General features: G+C 50.1%; 1 protein-coding gene across 1 annotated transcript; it reads left to right on the top strand.

The window, feature by feature from the left end:
• Nucleotides 1-3199: 3199 nt before the first annotated feature.
• On the top strand, nt 3200-22018 carry BLK (BLK proto-oncogene, Src family tyrosine kinase). Its single transcript, XM_016210311.2, has 12 exons — nt 3200-3307; nt 5576-5627; nt 7470-7563; nt 8545-8643; nt 9777-9880; nt 14545-14691; nt 15122-15274; nt 15714-15893; nt 17028-17104; nt 19689-19839; nt 21052-21183; nt 21813-22018. The coding sequence occupies exons 1-12, from the start codon at nt 3200-3202 to the stop codon at nt 22016-22018; spliced, it is 1503 nt and encodes a 500-aa protein (XP_016065797.1).
• The last annotated feature ends 1248 nt before the right edge of the window (nt 22019-23266 follow it).

Genomic DNA, 23266 nt, shown 5'->3' with positions numbered 1-23266 from the left:
CTTCTAGTCAATGTTCATGAGCTCTGTGTATGTTATATGATAACACATACTATACACACATATAATACACATTTATATGTATATAATACACATTATATATGTGTATAAGTACACATTTATCTGCCGAGTGCTTTGCAAATCTTTCCCCCAGTCTATTGCTTTTCTCCTGACTTCATGATGTCTCGTTTTACCGTGTAATACCTTTAGCATCAGTGAACTTGTCTTTTAGTTATGACTTCTTTTTGTTCTCTCAGCTTCTGCTTATCCTATCTCTGCTAATCCTTACCTCCAAACTCTGGCTTATATGAATTGTTTCCTAAATTTTCTTCCAATTAATTTTTAAAATATTTTTAATTTTTCTTTAACACACCTAAAATCTATCTTTTAATGTGGTATCATAATTGTAATTTTTTCTAGGTAGATAGCCACTTTCCTGATACTATTTGTTAAAGGAAACCCTCAATTCTCCACTGAATTAAAATGCCACCTTTTACAGTTCTTATATGTACTGAAATCTGTTTGCATCTTACTGTTCCGCTCTGCTGGGTATCTGTCCATTCCCATTCCAGTTTCATGCTGTTTTGATTACAGTCTTCTTTCCCCATAATTTTATCTAATTAAAAACTGTAATTTTTATTAATTTATATTAAGAACAAGAAAGATGTCATAATCAAGAAACAAAAGAGATTGAAATAATTATAAGACAATACTATGTAGAAGTTTATGGAAACAAATTAGAAAATGCGCAGATATCAAATATCTCCTATAAATCACATAAGTCATGTGAACAGACAAAACTGGAATGTGTCTGAACAGATAAATTTCTGAAGAAGAAATTAGAAATGTATTTAATGGACTGCTATTTAAAAGGGCCCCAGGAACAGATTGGCTAAGTTCTATCTAACCTTTGAAGAACAGATTGTCCTAATGTTAAGCTTTTCAAAACCAAAGGGAAAGAGACTGAAGGCTCCCTGGTATATAAAGTCAGCATCATTTTAATGCTAAGGCCTCATAGACAAATCCCACTTGGGAATATAGATTCTCACTTGAAATAAAATATTTGCAAAAATGACTCATCTATGTATCAAAACCACTAATGTACAATAACCAAACAGCTTTTATTCCAAAATGCAAGAATGTTTTGATATAAGAAAATTTATCAACATAATGCATTACATCAACAATTTTTTTAAAGACTATTATATTAATAGACACTAAATAGGCACCTGATAAAATTTAGCAGCCATTCGTAATATAAACCCATGATCCCTTATCCAAAATTCTGACACCCACAAATCTCTGAAAACTAAAATGTTGACCTGTAACTTTGCACTATATTTCATCTAATGTTAAAGCTGATCTGAACTGATGCAAAGAAGCTACCTAACTACGGAAAGTATTATTTTTTCTAAATGTACAATATTACATGTTCTGTATGCAAAGACACTCAAAAATACTTATGGATTTTCTGTGGCTCTCTGTCCTATATTTAAAATTATTATAGTCTTTTCTTTTCTCAAGATGAGTTTGAGGAGAAATAATATGAGGCATGTGCCTTCAACTCTCTGGGGGAAAAAATTACTATGTTTCATTGAATCTATTTGGAAAGCTAACATTTATTTTACATATCACTAAAAGAGAGAGAAAAAGATGCTGCTAATTACAATACGAGCCATCATCAATTATAAAACATATTCCAGTCTCAGAGATACTGAGATGTGAAAAAAGCGCATCTCAGGATCGATGAAACACAGTGCAGACATCCAAAGGCAATCAGGAGTCCACGACCGACCACATGGCAGGTCAAGATCCAAGGTCCTTTCCTCCATAAATGTCTGCGTCTTGGGGAGGGGCTCAGCGTGAGGGGGAGTGTGGCCGTCTGGGGTCAGCCAGGCTCCAGGGTTGGCTCTGTATTGGTTAGTTGTTTGATCGTGAACCAGCTACTTAATGCCTCAAACCACAATCCTGAGATAGTACTAATACCTGCTTACACTTATATCTTTCTTTAAACATGTTTTTATTGATTTTTTTAGAGAAAGAAAAGGAGAGGGGGAGAGAGAGAGAAATATCAATCTGTTGCCTTCCACACATGCCCCAACCAAGGATCGAACATGCTCTGACCAGGAATTGAACTGGCAACCTTTTGGTGCACAGAAGGACGCTCAACCATCTGAGCCACACAGGCGAGGGCTACTTACATTTATTTTAGAGAGTTGAAAGGTGGATATGAGATAGGGCTTGTGACATTCATGGTCAAGAGTAAGCCCTCCCTAAATATCAACCCCTGGAATAAGGGTGGTGGTGATAGTGGCCATGAACCTAGGGTCTTTCCCACATCTGTCATCCTGTGATTCTTTACCCAAGAAAAATCTTGACCACATTTCTCTCACCTCTAAAGATTCCCTTGTTCCTGGAGAAGCTGCAATTGGCCTTAGATGTCTGTGCTATATGTGTGCCCTAAATTTATAACATCTGACCTGAATATCTGAGTTAGAAAGAACCTCAGACATGTCCTCACATGGGCCAAGAGAGGAAATGTGAAGTTTCCAAGTGATATAATTAGTGGTAAATGACAACTAAGACCCAGAACATCGGACACATTGGTCAGACTCTTTCTAGATGCCAAGGCTCCTGTCCCCAGGGGGTTGGCGTCTACCCCAACGGTTTCTGGAGGTCTCCTCAGGCCAGGTGGTCTCTGTGTCTTAAATCCAGTCATTTCTCCTCTCTGGGCCACTTCTTCCTCCTCTGGGAAAGAAGATGGATGCAAGCTTAACCCACCAACCCCCTTCTGACTTCATGTCTGACGTTGGCCTTCACTGTCCTCCACTTCCACCCCACCTTTCTTTTCTTTTTTTTTAAAAAGACATATTTTTTATTGATTTCAGAGAAAAGAAGAAGGGAGAGAGAGAGAGAGAGAGAGAGAGAGAGAAACATCAATGATGAGAGAGTTGTCATCGATCGACTGCTTCCTGCACACACCCAACTAGGGATCGAGCCCACAACCTGAGCATGTGCCCCGATCAGGAATCGGACCATGATCTCCTGGATCCTAGGTCAACCCTCAACCCCTGAGCTACACCTGGCCAGGCCCACCCCACCTTTCTAATTGGCCACCAGGAATGAGTTTGGGGGAGCTGTTCCGTACAGAGGCTCTGAAGACCTACTCACATCACCAATCTGCTGTGTGCTCTCTGACAGGATGGGAGTGGTGAGCAGCAAGAAGCAGGTCAAGGAGAAGAGTAAGGGCCAATGGAGCCCTGTGAAGGTCAGCACCCAGAGCAGAGAGCCCCCACCACTGCCACCCCTGGTGAGTGATCGCTGTTCCCAGCTGGAGAGGGGGGAAGAGAGAGCACAGCACGTGTGTGGCTCCCTGGGGGCTGCTCCTTGTCTCCAGCCAGCCCCAGCGCCATCTCTTGATAACTCAGGGTGCCCACGAATAGGCCCCCTCCAGTGCCACCCCAGCTCACATTGGTGTGGCAGTATCGTAGAAAGTTTAACAGCTAGATTTCTGGAGTTTAAATCTATTAGTTGTATCTTTGAAGCAGGTTTCTTAACTCCCCTTAGCCTTGGTTTCCCCATCTGTAAAATGGGTAGAATAAAAGTGCCTTTCTGGTATGCAATGCTATAACATATTGCCTTTAGCACAGAACTGGACATGGTTAGCCCCCAATAATTTTTAGCCAATTTTCATTGGGCACAAGCAGCCTTAAAGAGAAAGAGAAATCAAAGAGTTCAGTTTGAGGAAAGGGTGTGGTGGGGAAGAATCTAAGGCATTTAACAATATCTGCTGCTCCCAACCCTATCCAGAAGTGCCTGGGTCATTGTCCCCTTCCTCAATGGCTGGCTCTTTGTGCCAGCATTCCAAAGAGTTTATTCCCCTGGGGTGAGTCATCCTAAGACAGGAGGGTGCTTATGCTCACCTCCCCTGCAGGCTCTCAAGTGTTCATGGAACCTATCTCGAAGTTCTGGTTTATTTAAAAGCAGTTAGCTCCCTTTGACTCTACTGGTTCCTAAAGGTGCATTTTTAGATATGACTATATAGCCCCTGCCTAGTCACCTACCCCCTTTGGTTTAGGGCAATTGGAAATCATGCCTGGACTCCTCTTTCCTGCTCTCTCCTCCCCACAGGCACATCCAACTATCATCACTTCATTCCAACTGTGACCTAGGGGTGGTGGTGACTGCTACTCCCATTTCTTACATAAACCAGGCATCTTCTCTGGGTCCCAACTTAGTGCACAGCTTGGCATGTATCAATGAAATGTTTGTTGAATAAATAAATGATCGAAAAACCATAGATTATTGAGTTTATTCAATCGGGCTTAGATTGAGTAATTTCTTCAAAGTTATATGCTAATAAATAGTAGAGCCTGGAATGTTTTTGACTTTTAAAAAGTCACATAATACATATTAATTATGGAAAAAAATTATAAATACTCATTGTCCCACTACCCAATGATACCCAGAGTTGGCCTTTGCAGAGCTCCTGCTTCCAGACCTTTTTCTTATGTGCTAGTTATGTGTTTAGATTTTCCATGGAACCATGCTATACACACCATTTTGTGAAATGCTATTTCAAAATTGTGTTCAATAAATACGGAACACAAAAAAATTATTGATAACACATACGTCAGGTTGGAGGGAGAATAAAATGAGCCCCTAGTGCAGCCCCTCCCACCTTCAGAAGTAGAAAGCGACCCGTCCCGCTGAAGGTCTCTGCTGCCCCCCGTCTGTCCCCTTGCCCCAGGCCACTATCCTAGATGTGCGCATCATTCCTTAGCTTTGCCTTTTCTGTACCATCCCTTATGCATATATTCCTCAACACTGTTTAGTTTAATTTTGCATGTTGTGAACTTTAGATCAAATGAACCCAGCAGCATGTTCTTGTGAGACTTGGGTTTCAGGTCTGCGTTATTCATTGTGAGCTTCATCCACATGGACATATGTAGCTGGAGCTCATTAACTGCCACAGCTGCAAAGGATTTCATTCCATGCCTGTGCCCCAATTTATCTATTCTTTGGTCATTGGTCATAAGGGTGATTCCCAAGCTTTAATAATTTTATTATGTATTATTATTATATATGTCTGCTGGGAGCTGTCTTGTACAAGTTTTCTGGTACACGTATGCAAAAGTTTCTCTGAAGGGTCTATACCTAGGAATATATTTGTTCAGTTTTAAGGAAACACATTTTTAAACAACTTTCCTTGAGAACAAATACACTTTTACAAGTTCATCATTTAATGGCAGAGCCAGGATTTTAAGCCAGGTGATCCAGCATTCCCCTCCCCACCTCCATTCCACAGCTGCCTCTTGCAAAGTTGGGGCATCTTTACAGACCCCTCCTCTAAACGTGTATATGGTCAGGGCAAAGATGGCAGGTGTTCCGGGGGTTGTTCGAGATGGTACTGGTACCTGGGGAATAGAATTTACCACCAGTGAAAACTCCTCCGCCAACAGAGCAGCTCCCCACTGCTCTGTTGGCGGAGACTCAGCAGTCTCACCCACTGCCCTGCAGGCCTTGCCCAGGCCGAGGGGCCTTGAACTAACGCAAAGGGCATGTGTTTCTGCTCCAGGTCGTGTTTAACCACCTGGCTCCTGCACCTCCAGACACACGCCCAGATCAAGGTAAGAAGGGGCTGCTTCGGAGGCCAAGGCGCCACAGGCCATCTCCCCAGGCCCAGGCTCTGTGCGGGTAGAACACTGGCTCAGCTGGGAGCAGCTTCCTGGAGAGCAGGGCGCACGAGCCCTCTGGGTTGGAGAGGAGAAGGCTGGAGGAGGCTGAGGGAGGAGCAGCTAGGCCTGTGGCCCAGCTCTGGCCCAGCTTCGCCTTCCCTGGGGGGCCTCCCCAGCAGCCAGGCATTGGTTACTTTAGTGTATCTGAGCCTGGGTGGGCATTTTTTTAAAGGACTTTACAAACTATAAATGAGCACAAAAAGGCAAGAATTACAGTAAATACAAACAGCATTGTTCAATCCTGGCTTTCAAAGATCTAACTCCCAACCTCAAAGAGTGGGCACCCATGGTTCTGCGTCTTCCCTCCCAGCCCTCAGTCTTTTGCAGGCAGAATAATTATCTCATTCCCCGCTGTCCCTGCCCACTTTCAAAAGCCTCCTGCTGACAGTCTAACCACCCACAACACCCTCCCCTCCAGTATCCACTTGCACTTTGATGGGCAGGACAGTGGAAATGAATAGCAAATGACCTCGGCCCCCTGAGTCAGGGGCTCCGGCCTCAGGAGTGGCTCACAGGATGGTGACCTGGTTCGGAACTGGCGTGCAGGAGAGCAGAACACCCAGCATCCTCGTAACTCACTTCCACACAGCACCTAGAAGGCTGGCCTCCAAGAGTCAGGGCCTCCGTCATTCATTCACTCCTGCAGAAGTCGTTGCACAAACTGCGCCCAGCTCTGTCCAAGGACTTGGAAGCTATATTAGACATGTCTCCTCCCCTGAAGGAGATCAGAATCTGTTTAACTCATGAGCAAGGTGCTAGAACTGGGTTAGTGACCTCACTTGGTGTCTCTTATCCTGCTGGAGATCACAATTAATTAGCATCAGGAGCCACCCTTTACTTCCTGCCAGAAGTATCATATCTCCAGGAAGGAAGCCCAGGGGAAGGAAATAAACTAACTGCTTTTGGCACAGGAATTTGAATCTCAGAACCAGAGGGGCCTCTGCCATCTATTCCAACCCCGTCTTCCCACCAAGGAAAGGTGACTAGCCCAAGGCCATGCCAAGCATTAGTGACAAAGCTGAGTCTTCCACTCCCAGGAAAGCTAGGTGGTCTCTGGGTGACCTTTTCCAGGTGGGTCTTAACTCCCCAGAGCTGTGCAAAAAAGCCCTCGTTGCTAGCAGTGGTCATTTGAAAGATGTCACTCCGAGCTCCGGAGCCTTCTCTCCACCTCTGTTCTAGGAACCACCAGCGAGCAGGGGTACTGCCAGCCAGAAGCACCATGATGGGGCCCTGGGCATGGCTGCAGGTCTAAATTACAGTTGCCCTGTTCCAAGACCACTGCTCCCTTTGGAACAGAGGCTGGAAGGGACAGGTGAGGCAGGAGAAGCTCGCATGCCTCCAGGAGATAAGGGATCAACCAGACCTGGTTTCCCACCTTGGGTCTGCAGCCGTGAGGTCCATGTAGCTGATCTCCCCAGGCCTCTGGGCTTTCGAGTCCCTTACACAATAGCCCCGTCTAGCCTTAGGGTTTCTGTGGGGTCCAGAAGGGAAGGCATGATGGGCTCAGAGGGGCAGGCCCTTGTTCCCAGCAGCAAGGTCAGGAGGTCAGTGCTCCAGACAGAAATTTCTTCTCCTGCATCCGTGAGGAGAGGCTCACCGTAGTTTCCCCTCTATCCTTGCCTGTTCCTGACCCTCTTAGTAGCCAGAAGATGGCTCACATTACAAGCTTACCCCAGCCCCTACCGTCAGTCCAGTGGGCCTGAGCAGTGGCCACCTCTTCCTTGTTCCCCATAGAAGAGCATTTCGTGGTGGCGCTCTATGACTACATGGCAGCAAATGACCGTGACCTGCAGATGATGAAAGGGGAGAAGCTGCAGATCCTAAAAGAGTAAGTTTCCAGAATTTGTCTCGTGGTCAGAGGTCTCTGTGGCTCCCTATCACAGCAGAACTCCCACCCATCCACCATCTATCTCACTCCACCCACCACGCACTCTCTGACTGCCTCCAGAATATTTTCTCCATTGCCCAGCCCCAAGCCCAGGTACCTAGCATTTCCTGTAACTTGACCCAACTGTCTTTCTTCCACCTGCGTTTCCAAATTCTTCCCAGTATGGTGGTTTCCTGCTCCACTGTCAAAATCCTACTCTTCCTTCAAAGCCCACCCCTAATGTCACCTCCTCCATGCAGCCCTCCCGATACCCACAGCGCTTGCCTAGCTGCTCCATCACAGCTTTGTGTTGGAGTCAGTTGTGTCTATATTTGTCTTCCTTGTCAGACGAGATCTCAAACAGGGTTCTACTTATAAATCAGCTATAGTTCATTTCCACTGTTCCTTCTCAGAAACTCTTCCACAATCTGCTCTCAAATATCTGGATTGACCTATAAAGTCCTGAGGCCCTGGTTTGTTCTTGAAGTTCTGCAATGACCATGAACATGAAAACCCTGACCTTTTGACCATCCGTGGGCTGCCCATTCCTCCTTTCCTCAGTAGCCCTCCTGTATTGTCTTTCCTGTCCAGTCTCAACTCGATCACTACATTCCAAAGATGTCCATTAGTCAAGAGAAAGGCTACTCACCATAAGACAGGGGCCCTAGTGGGTTGGTCAAGCTGTCTGGATAAACTGTCCCCTGGAGGCTGTGCCTTCCCCCTTTCTCCCCTGGACCAGGAGCTCCCTGGGCCTGAGTTAGAAATAGCCTGGGCAGCCCCCATGTCACAGAGCAGCTTGCATGAGTTCCCTCTCACCTGCCAGGCTGTCTGCCCCTGTGGCTCCTCTGCCTCGCAGGGATGAGGCCTGGAGGCCACTAGCTGCCCCAGAGAGAGGCCCATCGGAACCACTCTTTCATTTTTGTTTTTCCTTTCTTCCCTTAGGTCTGGAGACTGGTGGTTGGCCAAGTCTCTCATCACGGGAAGAGAAGGCTACGTGCCCAGCAACTTTGTGGCCCGAGTAGAGACCCTGGAAGTAGAAAAGTAGGTGGACAGATGGAAGGCACCTCAAAGCAGAGACTTGCTCGCTGCTTCTGCTGTACGGGGCTGCCGTGCAGGGTGTGGCCAGGCAGTGGCAAAAAAGTGAGCCCTGTGCACCCAGCACAGAGGGAGCAGGAAAGGAGCAGGGAGATGGAACTCCTGGGAAAGGCTTGTCTACTGTCTCAGACAATGTTTCAATTGCTGTGTGACACTGAGCGAGTCCCCTTTGTGAGCACCTCACTCTTCCCATCTGTAAAATGAAAACTGTCCTTTCCTGGCTCACCTGGACAGAAACATCCCCATGTCTCACGGCCTTGCAAGCAAACAAGGAGGCGCTGGATCAGCTACTGCTCCCCCAGTGCCTCCAGTGGGCAGGACTCAGGGTCTTGGACATGGGGGACTCCCAGGATGGTGGCCTCATTCGGAATTGGATTCTAGAGGAGCAGCATCCTCATAACCCGCTTCCAAACAGCACCAGGAATGTCTGGCGCGGGCCTCTGCCATTCACTTGCTCACACGGAAGGCACTGAGCAAACAGGACCCAGAGCCCGCTCTGTCCAAGGACTGGGGAAGCTGTAGAATGTGTGAGACGTGGCTCCTCCCCTGAAGGAGCTTGGAGTCTGTCAAATTCATGAGCAAAGCACAGGAACCAGGTCAATGACCTCCCCTGGTGTCCCTCATGCAGCGATGGCAGCCCCTGGGAGGGTTCCCTGTCCGGCAATCCCGGCCCTGTGCCCTTCCCTGGAACAGCGTGCAGGGCCTTGGGACACTCCACACTCACCAGTCCCTGCTCAGGGGACCATGGCAGGAATTACGCTCTGAGAGTCTGCTTCAGACCAAGGAGGGTGTGTGCTGAGCAGAGGTGGCTGGGTGAAATTTTCCCAGAGCGAAGTTAACAAAGTGCACCCAAATGTTTTTTGTTTCATTTCAAGAAAACAGTAAGTCCAGAAGTGGGAAGAAAAGGGAAAGCAGACACGGACGGGCACTCATGGGTCAGGCTGGGAAGGGCATTGGCTCAGGGTGAACCTGGGAACAGTGACACATATTTTATCTCTTGGGGGCAGAGCCACAGCTTAGGAGGGAGGTCTGGAGAAGAGTAGCCGCTCTCTGACTTGCCTGCCTCTGTCCTTTTCTAGGTGGTTCTTTAGGTCAATTAGCCGGAAAGACACCGAGAGGCAGCTTCTGGCTCCAATCAATAAGGTGGGCTCCTTTCTTATCAGAGAGAGCGAAACCAACAAAGGTAAGCGTGCGCGGCTGCCCCCTCCCTGTGCGCGCAGGCCCCGCCCAGGGGAATGCCGGCCCGGACAACCTGGCGGCCTCCAGGCCCCAGGCTCCTTCCCAGTTCAAGTGCTACCTGGCGGTCCAGCTAGAGCCCAGCAGTGGAGCTTGCTGCTGTACCCACAAATAGTTATCTCATCGCGCTGCTAGAAGTGTGCCTCGGGCTCTCAAAGAGCAGGCACTAGGGGAGCTGCTCCCACCCCGGGCTGGCCTGTGTCATCTCCAGGGCAGGTAACCCAGAGACACATTCTGGAGCCAAAGGATTTGGGAGTGGAAATGATCCTTAGAGATCATCCCAGGCAGAGGCTGTGACCTCAGGCACTTATAGGAGCCTGGAAGGTAACCTAAGTTTGGGGAACAACCTGTGGCTGGAAGAAGGGGGCCGTGATTGTGGAGAACCAGAGGGACTTAGGGATTCAAACCCACTGGCTGAGCAAAACCTTTCTGCCCCTACCCTCAGGCCATGGGGTTTTCTCTTTTTTTTTTTTTTTTTGGTTATAAAATATAAAACACACATGAAAATTGCATACATTATAAATAAGTGCATAATTATAAAAAGGGTCATAATAAATAAATACTTGTGCCACCATAAGAGAACATTCCAGAAGTGCTGAACCCTTTTCACTCCTCCACTTGTGTCCCTTTCTGATTCAACCTCCCCACACCCCAGAGAGGTCACCGCTATCCTGACTTTTAGGAACATCCTTCCTTCCTTTTCTTTATGGTTTTAGCACCGATGTTTCTCAGCTTTATACGAATGGAATCCTACTACTTTTACTTCTGTGTGCCTTGTTTCTTTCACTGAATATTGTGAGATTCTACAGTAGCTTGCTGGGTCTGCTGTAACAAGGTACCAGAAACTGAGCTGTGAATCAACTGAAGTGTATTTTCTCACAGTTTTAGAAGCTGAAATTCTGAGATCAAGGTGACAGCAGGGTTGGTTTTTTCTAGGGCCTCTCTCCTTGGCTTGTAGATGACCATCTTCTCCCTGTGTCTTCACATGGTCATCCCTCTGTACATGTCTATGTCCTAATCTCCTCTTCTTCGTATAAGGACACTAGCCGTGCTGGGTTAGGTCCACCCTAATGACCTCACTTTAATGTAATCACCACTTTAAAGGCCCTATGTCCAAATATAGTCACATTCTGAAATACTGGAGGTGAGGACTTCAACACAGGAATTTACGGGGGACACAGTTCAGCCCATAACAGATTCACTAATGTTGCTGAGAGTGGCAATAGTCCGCTCGCTGTCATTGCTATACAAATTATAGGAACATTCCATAAGCTATTTCACTATTCTAATGTTGGTGGACTTGGGGTTGTTTTCAGTTTGGGGTTATTATGAACCTGCTGCTATGAACCTTATTATTATATGCTTCCTGGGATGTGTTTTTTGTGAGTTTTTTTGTCCTCACTTGAGGATATTTTTTTATTTTTTATTTTTAGAGAAAGAGGGAAAGAGAGAGAGAAACATCAATGTGAGAGAAAAACATTGACCCCCTTGCCTCCTGAACACGTCCCAACTGAGAATCAAACCCCAAACCTAGGTATGTGTCCTGACGGGGAAGCAAACCCTCAGATTTTTGGTGCACAGAACAACACTCCAACCAACTAAACCACCTGGCCAGGGCCTGGTACATGTTTGACACTGGTCCATCTTTGAGATACTGAGTCAATATCCCCATTTTAAAGATGAGGAAACTGAGTCTTTGAGGGAGGAAATGACTCACTCGAGACTAACAGTGAACAAGTGTCAGAGCCCAACCATCTAAAGGGCTCCACATAGCTTCACACGATCTAAAATGTGTCAAGCTGGCCTAACCTGGGTAATGGAGGGGAATTTCCCCAGCAGTGTGGAGAAAGCCTTTATTTATCAGGACACTGTCCACAGGGACCTGTTACAGCCACACTTTAACTGGAGAAGAGGTGATGACAGCGACCTCAGTGGAAGGGGAGGAGGGTGGCTGGACTCTGATTTGGTTCCCTGTGGTTGGCACAATGAGAATGGACAGAGGTTTGGCCCAGGAGGAACACCCACTGGGCTTGTCCCTCAGCTCCATTCATGGCTTGAGATGTGCAGTGCGTGGAAACACCAGAGCAGCAAAAGCTGGTCAGAGAGAACTGCTTATAACACACCGTGAGGCTCAGGAGAGAGCCTAGGCCTCATTCTCCTCAGGGGGTCGGAGCTGGGCTGTGGAGGGGGAGGAGTGCATTGATAAGTTGGGGTGCTCTGTGCAGAATCTCCTGAAATGCACCAATGGATGGATTTAATTACACACACACACATACAGGGTGGGGCAAACATAGGTTTACAGTTGTTCTTATGGAAAATAATACAATAATTAGTAAATGATAATACAAGAATAAACTATTTCACAACTGTAAGCCTATGTTTGCCCCACCCTGTGTATATACTGCCATTATTCTATTTTAATGGCAGAGCACCTATGTCCAAAAATAAAACATTTATGTTTTATTCTTGTAGAATATTTTAAACATATACAGAAGTAGAGAGACTAGTATAATGGAACTCCTTGTACCCAGCACCCAGCTTCAACAATGGTCAACTCAGCCAATCTTGTTTCATGTATATCCCCACCTACACTTATTATTTTGAAGCAAATCCCAGATGTCATGTCATTTCAGCCTGACAGTGATATTTTTATCATTGTTTATGGCTAAGGTGCCCTCTGGAGGGAAAGGGACTCCAGCCTCAGTGTGGAGGAGGAAGGGGTTCTCTGAGGGTGGGGCGCCTCCTCCTGTCCTTGCCCACCGTGGGAAGCTAGTCCAAGATGGGCACTGGCCAGATGGAGCTGAGGCTGCAGGACTCTCCAAGCATCATCACCCTCCACGTATATACCTGTACACATATATGCACACATACACACACATATACACACATGTGCACATGCTCCTCAGAACTCCAAGACCCCTGTCTGCATCTGGGAGCCATACCCAGTGTCTGCAAGACAGAGAAGGACTGAGAAGCAGGGGAGTGAGCTCTAGCTCCCTGTGGCCTCTGGGGAGTCCCTTAGTTTCTCAAGTCTCAGTTTCTTGATATCTGTGTGAGGACCCACTAGTCCAAAAGCAAGTGGTCTTTCCCAGGTTAAGAAATCTCAGTCTCTGGGACCCCAGCTTGCCTGCCCAGCCCAGCCCAGCCCAGCCCAGCCCAGCCCAGCCCAGAGGCAGGGCAGGAGGTCCAGATTTTGAGGCAGGGGAGGGAGGAGGCAGATTTTTTGAATCTGAAGCTGATAGAATTCAGAGGTCTCCTTTAAGAAGAATATCAAATTGTAAAAATATATCAGAGACAGGACCTTGGATGAACCTTGGCAAATGAGGGGCCCTAAATCATGATCTTGGGCAGTGGCTCTGCATGGAAGACACAGGGTCTCCTTGGCTCATTGTGAGTGTCCCCATGCAGGGTACAGCAGAGAAAACGGGGAGAAAAAACTCTTATCCTCACTCTGGCAGTGGGAGGATGAATGAGCTCACTAGATCCACTCCCAAGTTTCTTAAACTCTGGGGCGTAGTTACACCTGCCCTGCGCGAGGTGGGGGGACAGTTTGCAGCATGCCAGTGGGGCTGGGGTTGCTGGCATGGAGTGGGGCGCACAGCCTCTCAGTATCCTTTTGCAAGTAGGTGATGAGAGGCACAATGGTTACGGGAGATGGGAGGGGAGGGGGTTTGAGATAGAGTGATGGTCTGAGAAGAAAGGAAAGATGCCTGAAGACAGACAGCACAGCCCAAAATCAAGCGTCCACACCCAGAAAAAGAGGTGTCCAAGCCTGACACCTGGTGGGGGAGGGTGGTACTGCTAGTGGTAGGGACACCCTCAAGGAGGACCCTGGGGCCCCCAAGCCTGTGGCTTAACTAGCAGAGTGACCTGGGGCAAGTGACACCCCCCTTTTGAGCCTCAGTTTTCTCATCTCCCAGATAAGAGTGGGGGCATGGCACCCAGAGAACTGGACAGAGGCATTTTATGAAAATATCAAGTTTATGGGAAGAAGTGTCTCAACTGGAAACTCTTGCCTCCTTAACTTGCTCTTAACCCGTGGCATCTGCTAGCCCTCGTCTGCAGTCAAACATTAACATAGATAACAAAGCACACAGAAGTGTGAATGAATGTGAAGGGGGCCCTGGGAAATAGCTAGTTATGCTCTCCTCCCTGGCCAGGGGTGCTTGAGGTTGAGATTTGGTGTTGCATGTGGGAGTAGAGTCAGCCTTTTCAGCCAGAATGAATGAATCAATCAGCCAATCAACCTTTTAGTCCCTCCAACAACTCCACGTTCTCAATATTCCACGGCAAAGGGTCCCCAAGTGGCCAGGTGCTCAGTGGAGGGACATCATGATTCATGAAAGAACATCCTGCGTGCTCCAGAGTTCTTGGTTCCTTGGCTGAGTTTTGGGAGACTCTGGGAGGAATGTCAGATGGAGCTGACAGGACAGGCTTCCAGGAGGCTTGAGGCTGAGAGGAAGGAAAAGGCAGCTTAGGATGGAAGTGGTCAAATGGAGAGCAGGATTCAGGGAGCTTTTCCCAAGGCACTGAAGTGAAGTCCAAATCCCAATCCACTTTCTTCCTCCTCATGCCTTGCTTCTCATGCCTGTGTCTTTATTAACCCTCTAGGTACCTTTTCCCTGTCTGTGAAGGATGTGACCACCCAGGGGGAGGTGATCAAACACTATAAGATCCGATCCCTGGATGAAGGGGGCTATTACATCTCCCCCCGAATCACCTTCCCCACACTCCAGGCTTTGGTGCAGCACTACTCTAGTAAGAGGGGGCGTCTGATGGGGGTGGGGGCTTGTGCCAGAGCAGCCCTGTATCTCTCTGTCACCAAGATCTCGAGATTGAGAACCATTGGTGCTATCTTGGAGTTGACAACTGTCAACATAGTGACTCAAAGTCTGAGTCACTATCCCTTCTACTGGGTCAGCATTCAACAACCTGGAGAGTAACAAGTATTTTCAGTCTTAGAGAGAACAGGTTCATGCTAGCATGCTTTGCTTTACGTGAAACAATTGCAAAGAGCTGACTCTGTGTGTGTGTGTGTGTGTGTGTGGCATGTGTGCACATGGGAGTGCAGATGGAACTAGCCAGAAATGGTGGGGGACACAGATGGGAAAGTTATGGCTCTCCAGGAAGAGATGTGAGTCTGGCTACTCTGGGAACCTCCAGCCCCATCCCTTCTTCCCTAATGCAGAGAAAGGGGACGGCTTATGCCAGAAGCTGACCCAGCCCTGTGTGAGCCTGGCTCCTCAGAACCCCTGGGCCCAGGATGAATGGGAAATCCCCCGGCAGTCTCTCAGGCTGGTCAGGAAACTTGGCTCTGGGCAGTTTGGCGAAGTCTGGATGGGTAAGTATGTAGCAGGCCTAGAGCCTCTCTTACCTTGCCCTGAGCCCTGAAGCACAGAAGGCTCAGGATTTGCACAGTGCATCCTGCTTCCCCAGAAAGGCCTGTGAGGCAGAAGGGACAGAGGCTATGATACCCATTTCACAGACGAGGTAGTGGAGGCATAGAACATTGTCCCTCAAATGCCTGAGGGAGGCTGAGACAGGCTGGCATCTGGCAAGATAAGCTGGCACAAACATCACCCTCAGGAGCTGTACATTCCAGCCCAGGGCCACCTCTTAGGGGGGTGACTCTAGCCTCAATCCCCCACCCCCACCCACCAGAATTGATGGCTCCCAAAAGCTTATGTAGATTTTGGTTAAGGGAACACCTCCCACAACCTCTGGGTCTTCTGAATGGCTTCTTCATTCTCTTCCCCACCCCACGCCCTTTCCTCGCTCAGGTTATTACAAAAACAAGGTGAAGGTGGCTGTCAAGACCCTGAAGGAAGGAACCATGTCTCCGGAGGCCTTCCTGGGCGAGGCCAACCTGATGAAAACTCTCCGGCATGAAAGGCTAGTTCGTCTCTATGCTGTAGTCACCAAGGAGCCCATCTACATCGTGACCGAGTACATGGCCAGAGGTGGTGCCCTGTGGGGCCTGTGTCCTTCAGACAGAGGGGGGGAGGGGGGAGGGTACAGGCTTAGAGATTGAGAAGGCAGAGGCCCATCTGCTGCTGTGGGTTTGCCTGGCCAGGGGACCTGTGCAATTGACCCTGAACCATGGGCTGGGTCAATTAGCCAACATCCTGAGCATCTAGGGTGTCCCAAGTGCACAGAGGTGGGAGGGGAGGAAGGTGAGAAACAAGACAGGTAAGTGGCTCTGTAGTGCTGTGTCCTCAGTTCAGGAGCATTGGAGATGTCTTCTGTGCCTGGCACTGTTTGATGCCTGCTGGGGTGGACAGAGTGTGGCCAAGTGGAAAGAGCAGTAGGCTGGGTGTCCAGAGATGGTTCTAGTTCCAGGTCTACCACTTACCAGCCATGGGGCCTTTTACAACCATATGAACATTTTACCATATGGTATAAAGAAAGGTTAGGTGGGATGGTCTCTGAGCTCCAAAGTGTAGCCAAACTCTCCTGGAGCAGTGGGCCTATGGTTGGGCCTTGGCCTTGGACCTCCTTCTCACGCCTCCCATGGCACTGACCACACACTGCTTCCTGTAGGATTCTAAGGTGCCATGCTAATCTATTTCCTTAAATGTCACAATGAAGGGACTCACACTGAGCTGGGGACCCAATAGCTCCCCTGCTCACCTCTTAGCCACACCCCAGGTGAGTGTCCCTTCCAGTTTTTAGATGCACCACATCCCAGGGGACCGGTCTCTCCATTCTGGTGCTCAGAGGCACAACCTCTACCAACAAAGGGTGAAGGGGGCAAGAATGTCATGCCAGGAGTGAGCACTAAACTTAGAGTCAAAGGAGCAGGTTCTGCTCCTGGCTCCCTGGCTTTTGACCCTGAGCCTGGCTGAAACCTGACCTCCTATGAGTAGCTGGGAGCATATTAGCTGCCTCCTGGGTGCTGTGAGAACCGAGGCTGGAATTCTGTAAAGCAGAGGCACTCTGACACTGTGGGTGGATGTCTTCTCTGTGGATAAGAGATCTCACAGAGCGCCACCCACTTCCGGCCCCGGTTGGGGTGCAGCCCACACCTGGAGGAAGCTGGCATAGCCAGGGAGGGGGCATTTGCAGAAGTGCAGCTGCAACTTCTCTTTCCTCAGGATGCTTGCTGGATTTCTTGAAGACAGATGAAGGTAGCAGATTGTCCCTCCCAAGACTGATCGACATGTCGGCCCAGGTTTGTGAGCTACCTGGACCTGAGTGCCAACGCCCTCATGGGGGCCAAGGCCTCCAGGTCTCTCCTCCCTGTCCTCTGGCTTAACAAACTCAACTATTTAGAGGTTATATGTATCTGGTTTAGGCTGGGCTGTGAGGAGCAGAAAACCAAAAGTACTAATGGCTTAAATGTGTAAACCCAAAGGTGGAAAAGTCTGGGTGGTAGGCGGGACTGTCCCTCAAAGTCACAGGGACCCAGGTTTCTTCCACCTGCCAGGTGTCTTAGCATGTCATTTGGTTCCCCAAGGTGGCTGCTCACACTTTACCACCTTGTCCTCAGTCATAGGAAGGAGTAAAGGGGGGTGAAAGCCCACTTTCCTCCCTAGAGGCATGTCCCTGAGGTCACCTGCTACATTGCTCTTACATGCTCCTGCCCAGGGACTCACCTGGCCACACCTAGCTGCGAAGGAGCTGGGGAAATGTGGTCTTTATGTGGGCAGCCATGATGGGATGAGGCGGGTTCCATCATTAAGGAAGAGAGGGAGAGCGGATGGTGGTGTGGAAAACCCAGAGTTTGCATGAATTCCTAAGACGGCGGGCAAGTGTTTTGTGGTGACCTCCTTTCTGCCCTAGAAGGTGCCCACAAGCGCCTTCTGCAGCAGGTGGGAACATGGGAAGGAGGGATTGCAGCTGAGGGCTCTGACTGGCGGGAAAGCCCATCTGGGGGCCCCGAGTGTGTGTCTGTTAAAACTGCAACTCTCAGCAGAAAATCTGTGGCCAACCCGTGAGACGTGTAAACACACACACGTCCGGCTCCAGAAAGGAAACCTCGCTCACCCCACAGCACCCTCCCCGCCTGGCTGACCTTATCTGCCGTTAGTATCTAGTACCGAGGCAGGAACTGATGTCACCACACCCTTTTTCCACAGACTGGTTGGAAGAGGCTGGTGAGATGATCTCGGAAAATTAGCCCTGGTAACTGGTTTCAGACCGCATAAGAGCGATAAACCTGTGAACGCCTTTCTTTCTTTTCCTTTGCTCACTCTCCCCTGGCTTGTGCTCAATCCCTTGGTAAATCTTGGGTCACTCAGGGGCAAAGGATGTGAAAAGCCACCTCAGTTTATATCTAAGTGTGGCCAAGATGCCAAGGGTTAAGAAACCAAAAATCAGAACCTCCCAGGGGATCAGCTTCTAAACCAGGTTCTGGCCATGCTAGGGCCACCACATGCACGTGTGCGCACACACACTCACACACACACTCACACTCAATGCCCTTCTGGGCACTTCTTTTCCTGCTCTACAGGATGAAATGCACAGCTCCCCTCCAACCGCAAACCCAGGCGTCCTGCTCTGCAGCCACATGGCAGCTCCTTAATGTCCCACGAGCCTTTGCCCGGGCTGTCCTCCCTTCCCAGAATGCCTCTGACTCTCTTGTCACAGGGAAGAATCCTAATCAATGCTCATGGCCCAAGTCAAGTGTCATTTCTAGTGAACTTGCCCTGGAGAGAAAAGTGCTAGAAAGCACTCAGCTCCTATGTCCTCGTTAGCATCATGCACGGTAGATTGTGCCGATGGAATGATTTAGCAAAGGAATGAATTCATGAATTCATGGATAAATCAATACAAATGGATCAGTCCCAGTGCTGGCCTCTTGCCACCGCAGGTCTGAGAAGATGAACTGGCTTTCTACTCTCTGCCTCAGTTTCTTCATCTGTCAGTGGGAGTGCAGAGAATAAAGCCTGAGTGAGTTTCCTTGGCTAAAGGGTACACGAGCAGCACAAATAGCTACTCCAGGCCCAGCGCTGGTGATGGGGGACAGACACGGAGTCTCCTCCCTTTTTCCTGCCTCTATTCTGTCAGGGTTCTGCCCTGCTCCCTGAGGGCCCCCCATGGAGCAGTGCTGGCTTAGGTTCTCGGCCATGTGTCTCATCTAATGCTCCCCTCAACTCCGTGCCCTTTCCTCGTGTTCCAATCAGTTCAGTGACATTTCAGGGAACTTAAGCAACATGCTTCCAAACCAGGGCACCCTGCTCCAAAAACAGTGCTTCCAGCTGGCCAAGGAGATGAAACCCTTTCCTTCCCCCACCTTCCCCTCTCCCTCCTGCCCCTTCCTTTCCTTCTCCCCCCTGTCAAGAGACCGCCCTTTCTCCTGCCTTCATTCTGCTCTCTTGCTCCCCTGCAGACACTTGGAAGAAGAGAAGAAGTGGGTGAGGGGTACAGGGAGCCCCTAGCTCTGGTGACAGTGTCTCTGCCTTTCTCAGCTTTTAGGGGACAGGGGTGTACAGCTTATTCAGCTGAGGGGCAGTTGAAGCCATCTTTCTACCCCACCCAAGAATCCGCTCATTTTCCAGCAGCACCACCATCCTCTTATGCATCTACGAAACAACAACAACAAAAAACAAACACAACCCCACAAAAATACAAACATGCAGTCATTCCTTCCTGTTCCAGGCCGTGTGAGGATGAAGGCAGCTTCTGCAGACAGGCTGGTGGTGAGGGTGGGCAGGGTCCTTCCTCTCCCCCATAGGGGCTGTGTAGGGGAGATGGGCTCAGTCCTTACCTGGAGGTCCCCACTCTGCCCTTCCCTGTGTGGTATATTCCCTCAGATTGCAGAAGGAATGGCGTATATCGAGAAAATGAATTCAATCCACCGCGATCTCAGGGCGGCCAACATCCTGGTGTCTGAGACCTTGGGCTGCAAAATAGGTGACTTTGGCTTAGCTCGGATCATCGACAACGAATACACGGCCCAAGAGGGTGAGCAGAGAGACTCCTAATCACAGGGAGACCTTGGGCCCTACCTTCCCCAGCTCCCAAACCCCCTTGGACTTCTCATCACTACATGGCAGAGCCTTGCGTGAAGAGATCAGAGAGCCTTGGGGTTCCCACAATTCTGGCCTTACCCCAGCTAGATCAGCATTTCCCTAACTGTGTTCTACAGAGAGCACTAGTGCCTCCTGAGGGATGGTTGTGCAATGAAGTCGGTCTGGAGACACTGCAAAGTCCATCCAATGCCCCCTTGCTGATTTCCAATGCACACCAGCATATTCAAGGCACTGAGAAGTCCTGCAGCAAAGCGACAGTGTACATTTGCTCTACTTGGTGTCCCCAGACTAATTTGAGCCAAAAAATACTTTTCCACTTATTGTCTATTAACTTCCCACAGAACTATGGTTTCAAAGGACACACTTTAGGAAACACTGCTCTGAAGTGTGAGTAGCAAAACCTTCTACCTGAATTAGGTTTCCACAGAGCTCTCTGGTTTACTTGTTAGTATAACTAAAGTAGAAATCCTCTTCACACGGGGAATTGAAGTGATCACATACATTTATCAAGCAAGCTAGCAAGCCGTATTAGCTGAGCATATTAACCAGTGTATGCAGGAGAAGGTCCACATGGCTGTTCCTTGAGGGAACTGCAGGCTGGCTGGGGAGGGTGAGAAAACCAGGCAAGGCGGGAGCAGATCAGGTGCTGCACTGTGCTATCTGCTCTGAATGCTGACCCAACTGGGGCCATCTGCAGGGCTTCATGGGTAGCAGAATTTGAATTCCCTCCTCACTGTGACCCTCAGAGGTACAGAAGTCATGTGTCATCATTTCCATTTTGCAGGAAAGGATTAACTGAGGCAGGGCTATCCATAAGTTCCTTTTAATAACAAGGCGCCTCTGTCCAGATAGAAACTCGTGGTGGTTGCCCAGTGAAGCCCACTGGGCAAGGACCCAAAGAGGGTGATGTGGGTGATATCGGTGTCCCTATTGTCTTTTCATGCTGTGGCCCCCAGTGTCTGCACATGCCTGGCTGTGTGTCCTAGTGGGTCTCAGTGACTCCCTTGGTGAACCTGTCCTGTAGGGCTGGCCAAGCTTGGCAAAGGGTTGTGGGGTAGGGGAGCATGAAGAGCAGACGGTGGGGGTGGGCACGTAGGGTCAGTCAGTCATGGACTCACAGAGCTGCTCATGGCTTTTCCCTCAGGGGCCAAGTTCCCCATCAAGTGGACTGCCCCAGAGGCCATCCATTTTGGGGTGTTCACCATCAAGGCGGACGTGTGGTCCTTCGGCATCCTCCTGATGGAAATCATCACCTACGGGCGGGTACCCTATCCAGGTAGGCAGTTCCTTCCTGCAGGGACCCGAGGCAGGGGTTCCCCGCTGTCCTGGGGTGGCTGTGATGCCTGGGGCTGCCCAAATATGAGTCAGAATGGAGTCTCGATGGTGGGGACAGAAACCTGGGCATACCAGTCTGAGGGCCGGGTTCTGCCCCTTCCTCAACATTACTCTTAGCAGGGGCATGCCCCCTTCCTTCAGCCCCCAAACCTGGGGTTAAGTAAAGGTCGGGGTCTAAACTTGTCTACTCCCAGTTGGCTTGTTCTCACCTCGAGGGCAGGCTGTGCCTCCCTCGGCTTCGGGTGTACCCCTGGGAGCCCCACCCTGCCTGGAGGACCCCAGCCCCGTGTCAGAAGGACCCTCCTAACGCGCTGCGGTGCGTTTTCGCGGAGGGGTGGGCCTGGGCCGCTGCCAGGCGATCCGCAGCTGAGCCAGATAGGGCCCGGTCCACGGAGGGACTGCCCGCGCTAAGGCCCAAACCCGCAGCCTCGCTCCCAGAGGTCCCCCGGGCAGTGAAAGCAAAGAAAGGGGCGTCTCGCGGTGGCCCCAGGACGGGCAGCCAGGTGACCCGCGAGGGCGGGAGGAGCCCCTGCCGCCTTCAGCCGCGCCCCGCGTCCCCTGTGCCCCCAGGAATGAGCAACCCCGAGGTCATCCACAGCCTGGAGCGCGGCTACCGCATGCCGCGCCCCGACTCGTGCCCGCCCGAGCTGTACCGCGGCGTCATCGCCGAGTGCTGGCGGGGCCGGCCGGAGGAGCGGCCCACCTTCGAGTTCCTGCAGTCGGTGCTGGAGGACTTCACCACGGCCACCGAGCGGCAGTACGAGCCGCAGCCCTAGCCCGGCCGCGGGGCAGACGCGGCAGGTTCGCCGCGTCTCCTGCTCCCCGTCGGGAGCCCCGGCAGCTCCGGTCCGGGCTGGAGAGGCAGGGAGGGCCCGGGGCGCCCCCTTCTGGGGCGAGGAAACTAGAGGCGGCCTGGCGGGGGCTCCACCGCGTGGACTCCGAGCCGGATCCAACCGGAGTCCCACCCTTCTCTGGCTGTGTGCCCTTGGGCAAGTTACTTAGCCTCTCAGTGCCTCCGCTTCCTCTTTTGTACAACAGGAAGAACCGTTGTAGGACCTACCTCGTATATTCCTCAGGAGGATTAGGTTAGTTAACCCCGTAAGATGCCCAGAACAGCGTCTGGCAACACGCCTGGCACACTCTTTAATTTGTCTTCATATGAGGCTCCCCTGCGCTGGTGCAGGTGGCCCGGCGTGGCCTCCTCCCGCCTGCGCGGACCGCCTCCCGCCGGAGGCTCCCTTTCCCCAGCCCCAGAAGTGGAACTGGGTCCCCCCAGAGGTCGGCTCCGAAAAAGGTCCACCAGCGTTGGCTCTGGGAAGGGGAAAGCACTTCGGGACTTTTCAGCAATAAAGTCACAAGATCTGACCTTTTCTGTGTGGTTACTGGTGTCAGGCCTGGTTATCGCATCCATGACATAAATGGACCCATGAGTGGCACCGCTAGGACCAGCGGATTACGGTGGGTTTTCCGTGGAAAACAAGTCCCCAGCCCCAGGACAACCGCGCAGACCCAACTGCCGCTGCCTTTAAGCAGGGCCAGCAGGTGGCGCCCTCACCTCAGAAATCTTTGGCCTCCAGGTCTGAGTTGGGGGATTTTTTGCTCAACAAAGCTCCAGAGCTGACAGTGGGAGCGGGTTCTTGGGGGAGTCCACAGATGAGAGGAACAAGCACCCTGGGCTCCAAGTCCCAGACATCAGGCACATAGACAGGGCAGATGATTATGGGATGTTAACACCAAGAAACATTGGCTCCACACTGCTCTCGGAGGCCCCCATTTGTCTTGTATTTTGTTTTACTTATACTAGATTTTATTGTTTTTAGCAGTTACAGAAAAAGAAACAGAAAGTACAGAGAAATCCATTTACCCCTCACCCCTGCCTTCCCCATTTCCCCTATTGCTAACACCTTGCAAAAGTCTGGTACATTGGTTTCAAATGATGGGCCAATTTTGAGACATTGTTAACTAAATTCATCATTTCCATTAGGACTCACTCTTTGTGTTGTACGTTTTCTCCTGTGGGTTTG

This window comes from Miniopterus natalensis, chromosome 4 (assembly GCF_054644295.1).
Source record: "Miniopterus natalensis isolate mMinNat1 chromosome 4, mMinNat1.hap1, whole genome shotgun sequence".
Lineage (NCBI taxonomy): Eukaryota > Metazoa > Chordata > Mammalia > Chiroptera > Miniopteridae > Miniopterus > Miniopterus natalensis.
The sequence above is the reverse complement of the archived record's forward strand: the minus strand, read 5'-3'. Positions and strand labels throughout refer to the sequence as shown.

Coding starts and splice junctions, on each gene's coding strand:
- BLK (XM_016210311.2), top strand. CDS start 3,200: ATGGGAGTGGTGAGCAGCAAGAAGCAGGTCAAGGAGAAGAGTAAGGGC. Junction 8,644..9,776: donor GAGACCCTGGAAGTAGAAAA/GTAGGTGGACAG, acceptor GTCCTTTTCTAG/GTGGTTCTTTAGGTCAATTA. Junction 15,275..15,713: donor GTTTGGCGAAGTCTGGATGG/GTAAGTATGTAG, acceptor TTCCTCGCTCAG/GTTATTACAAAAACAAGGTG.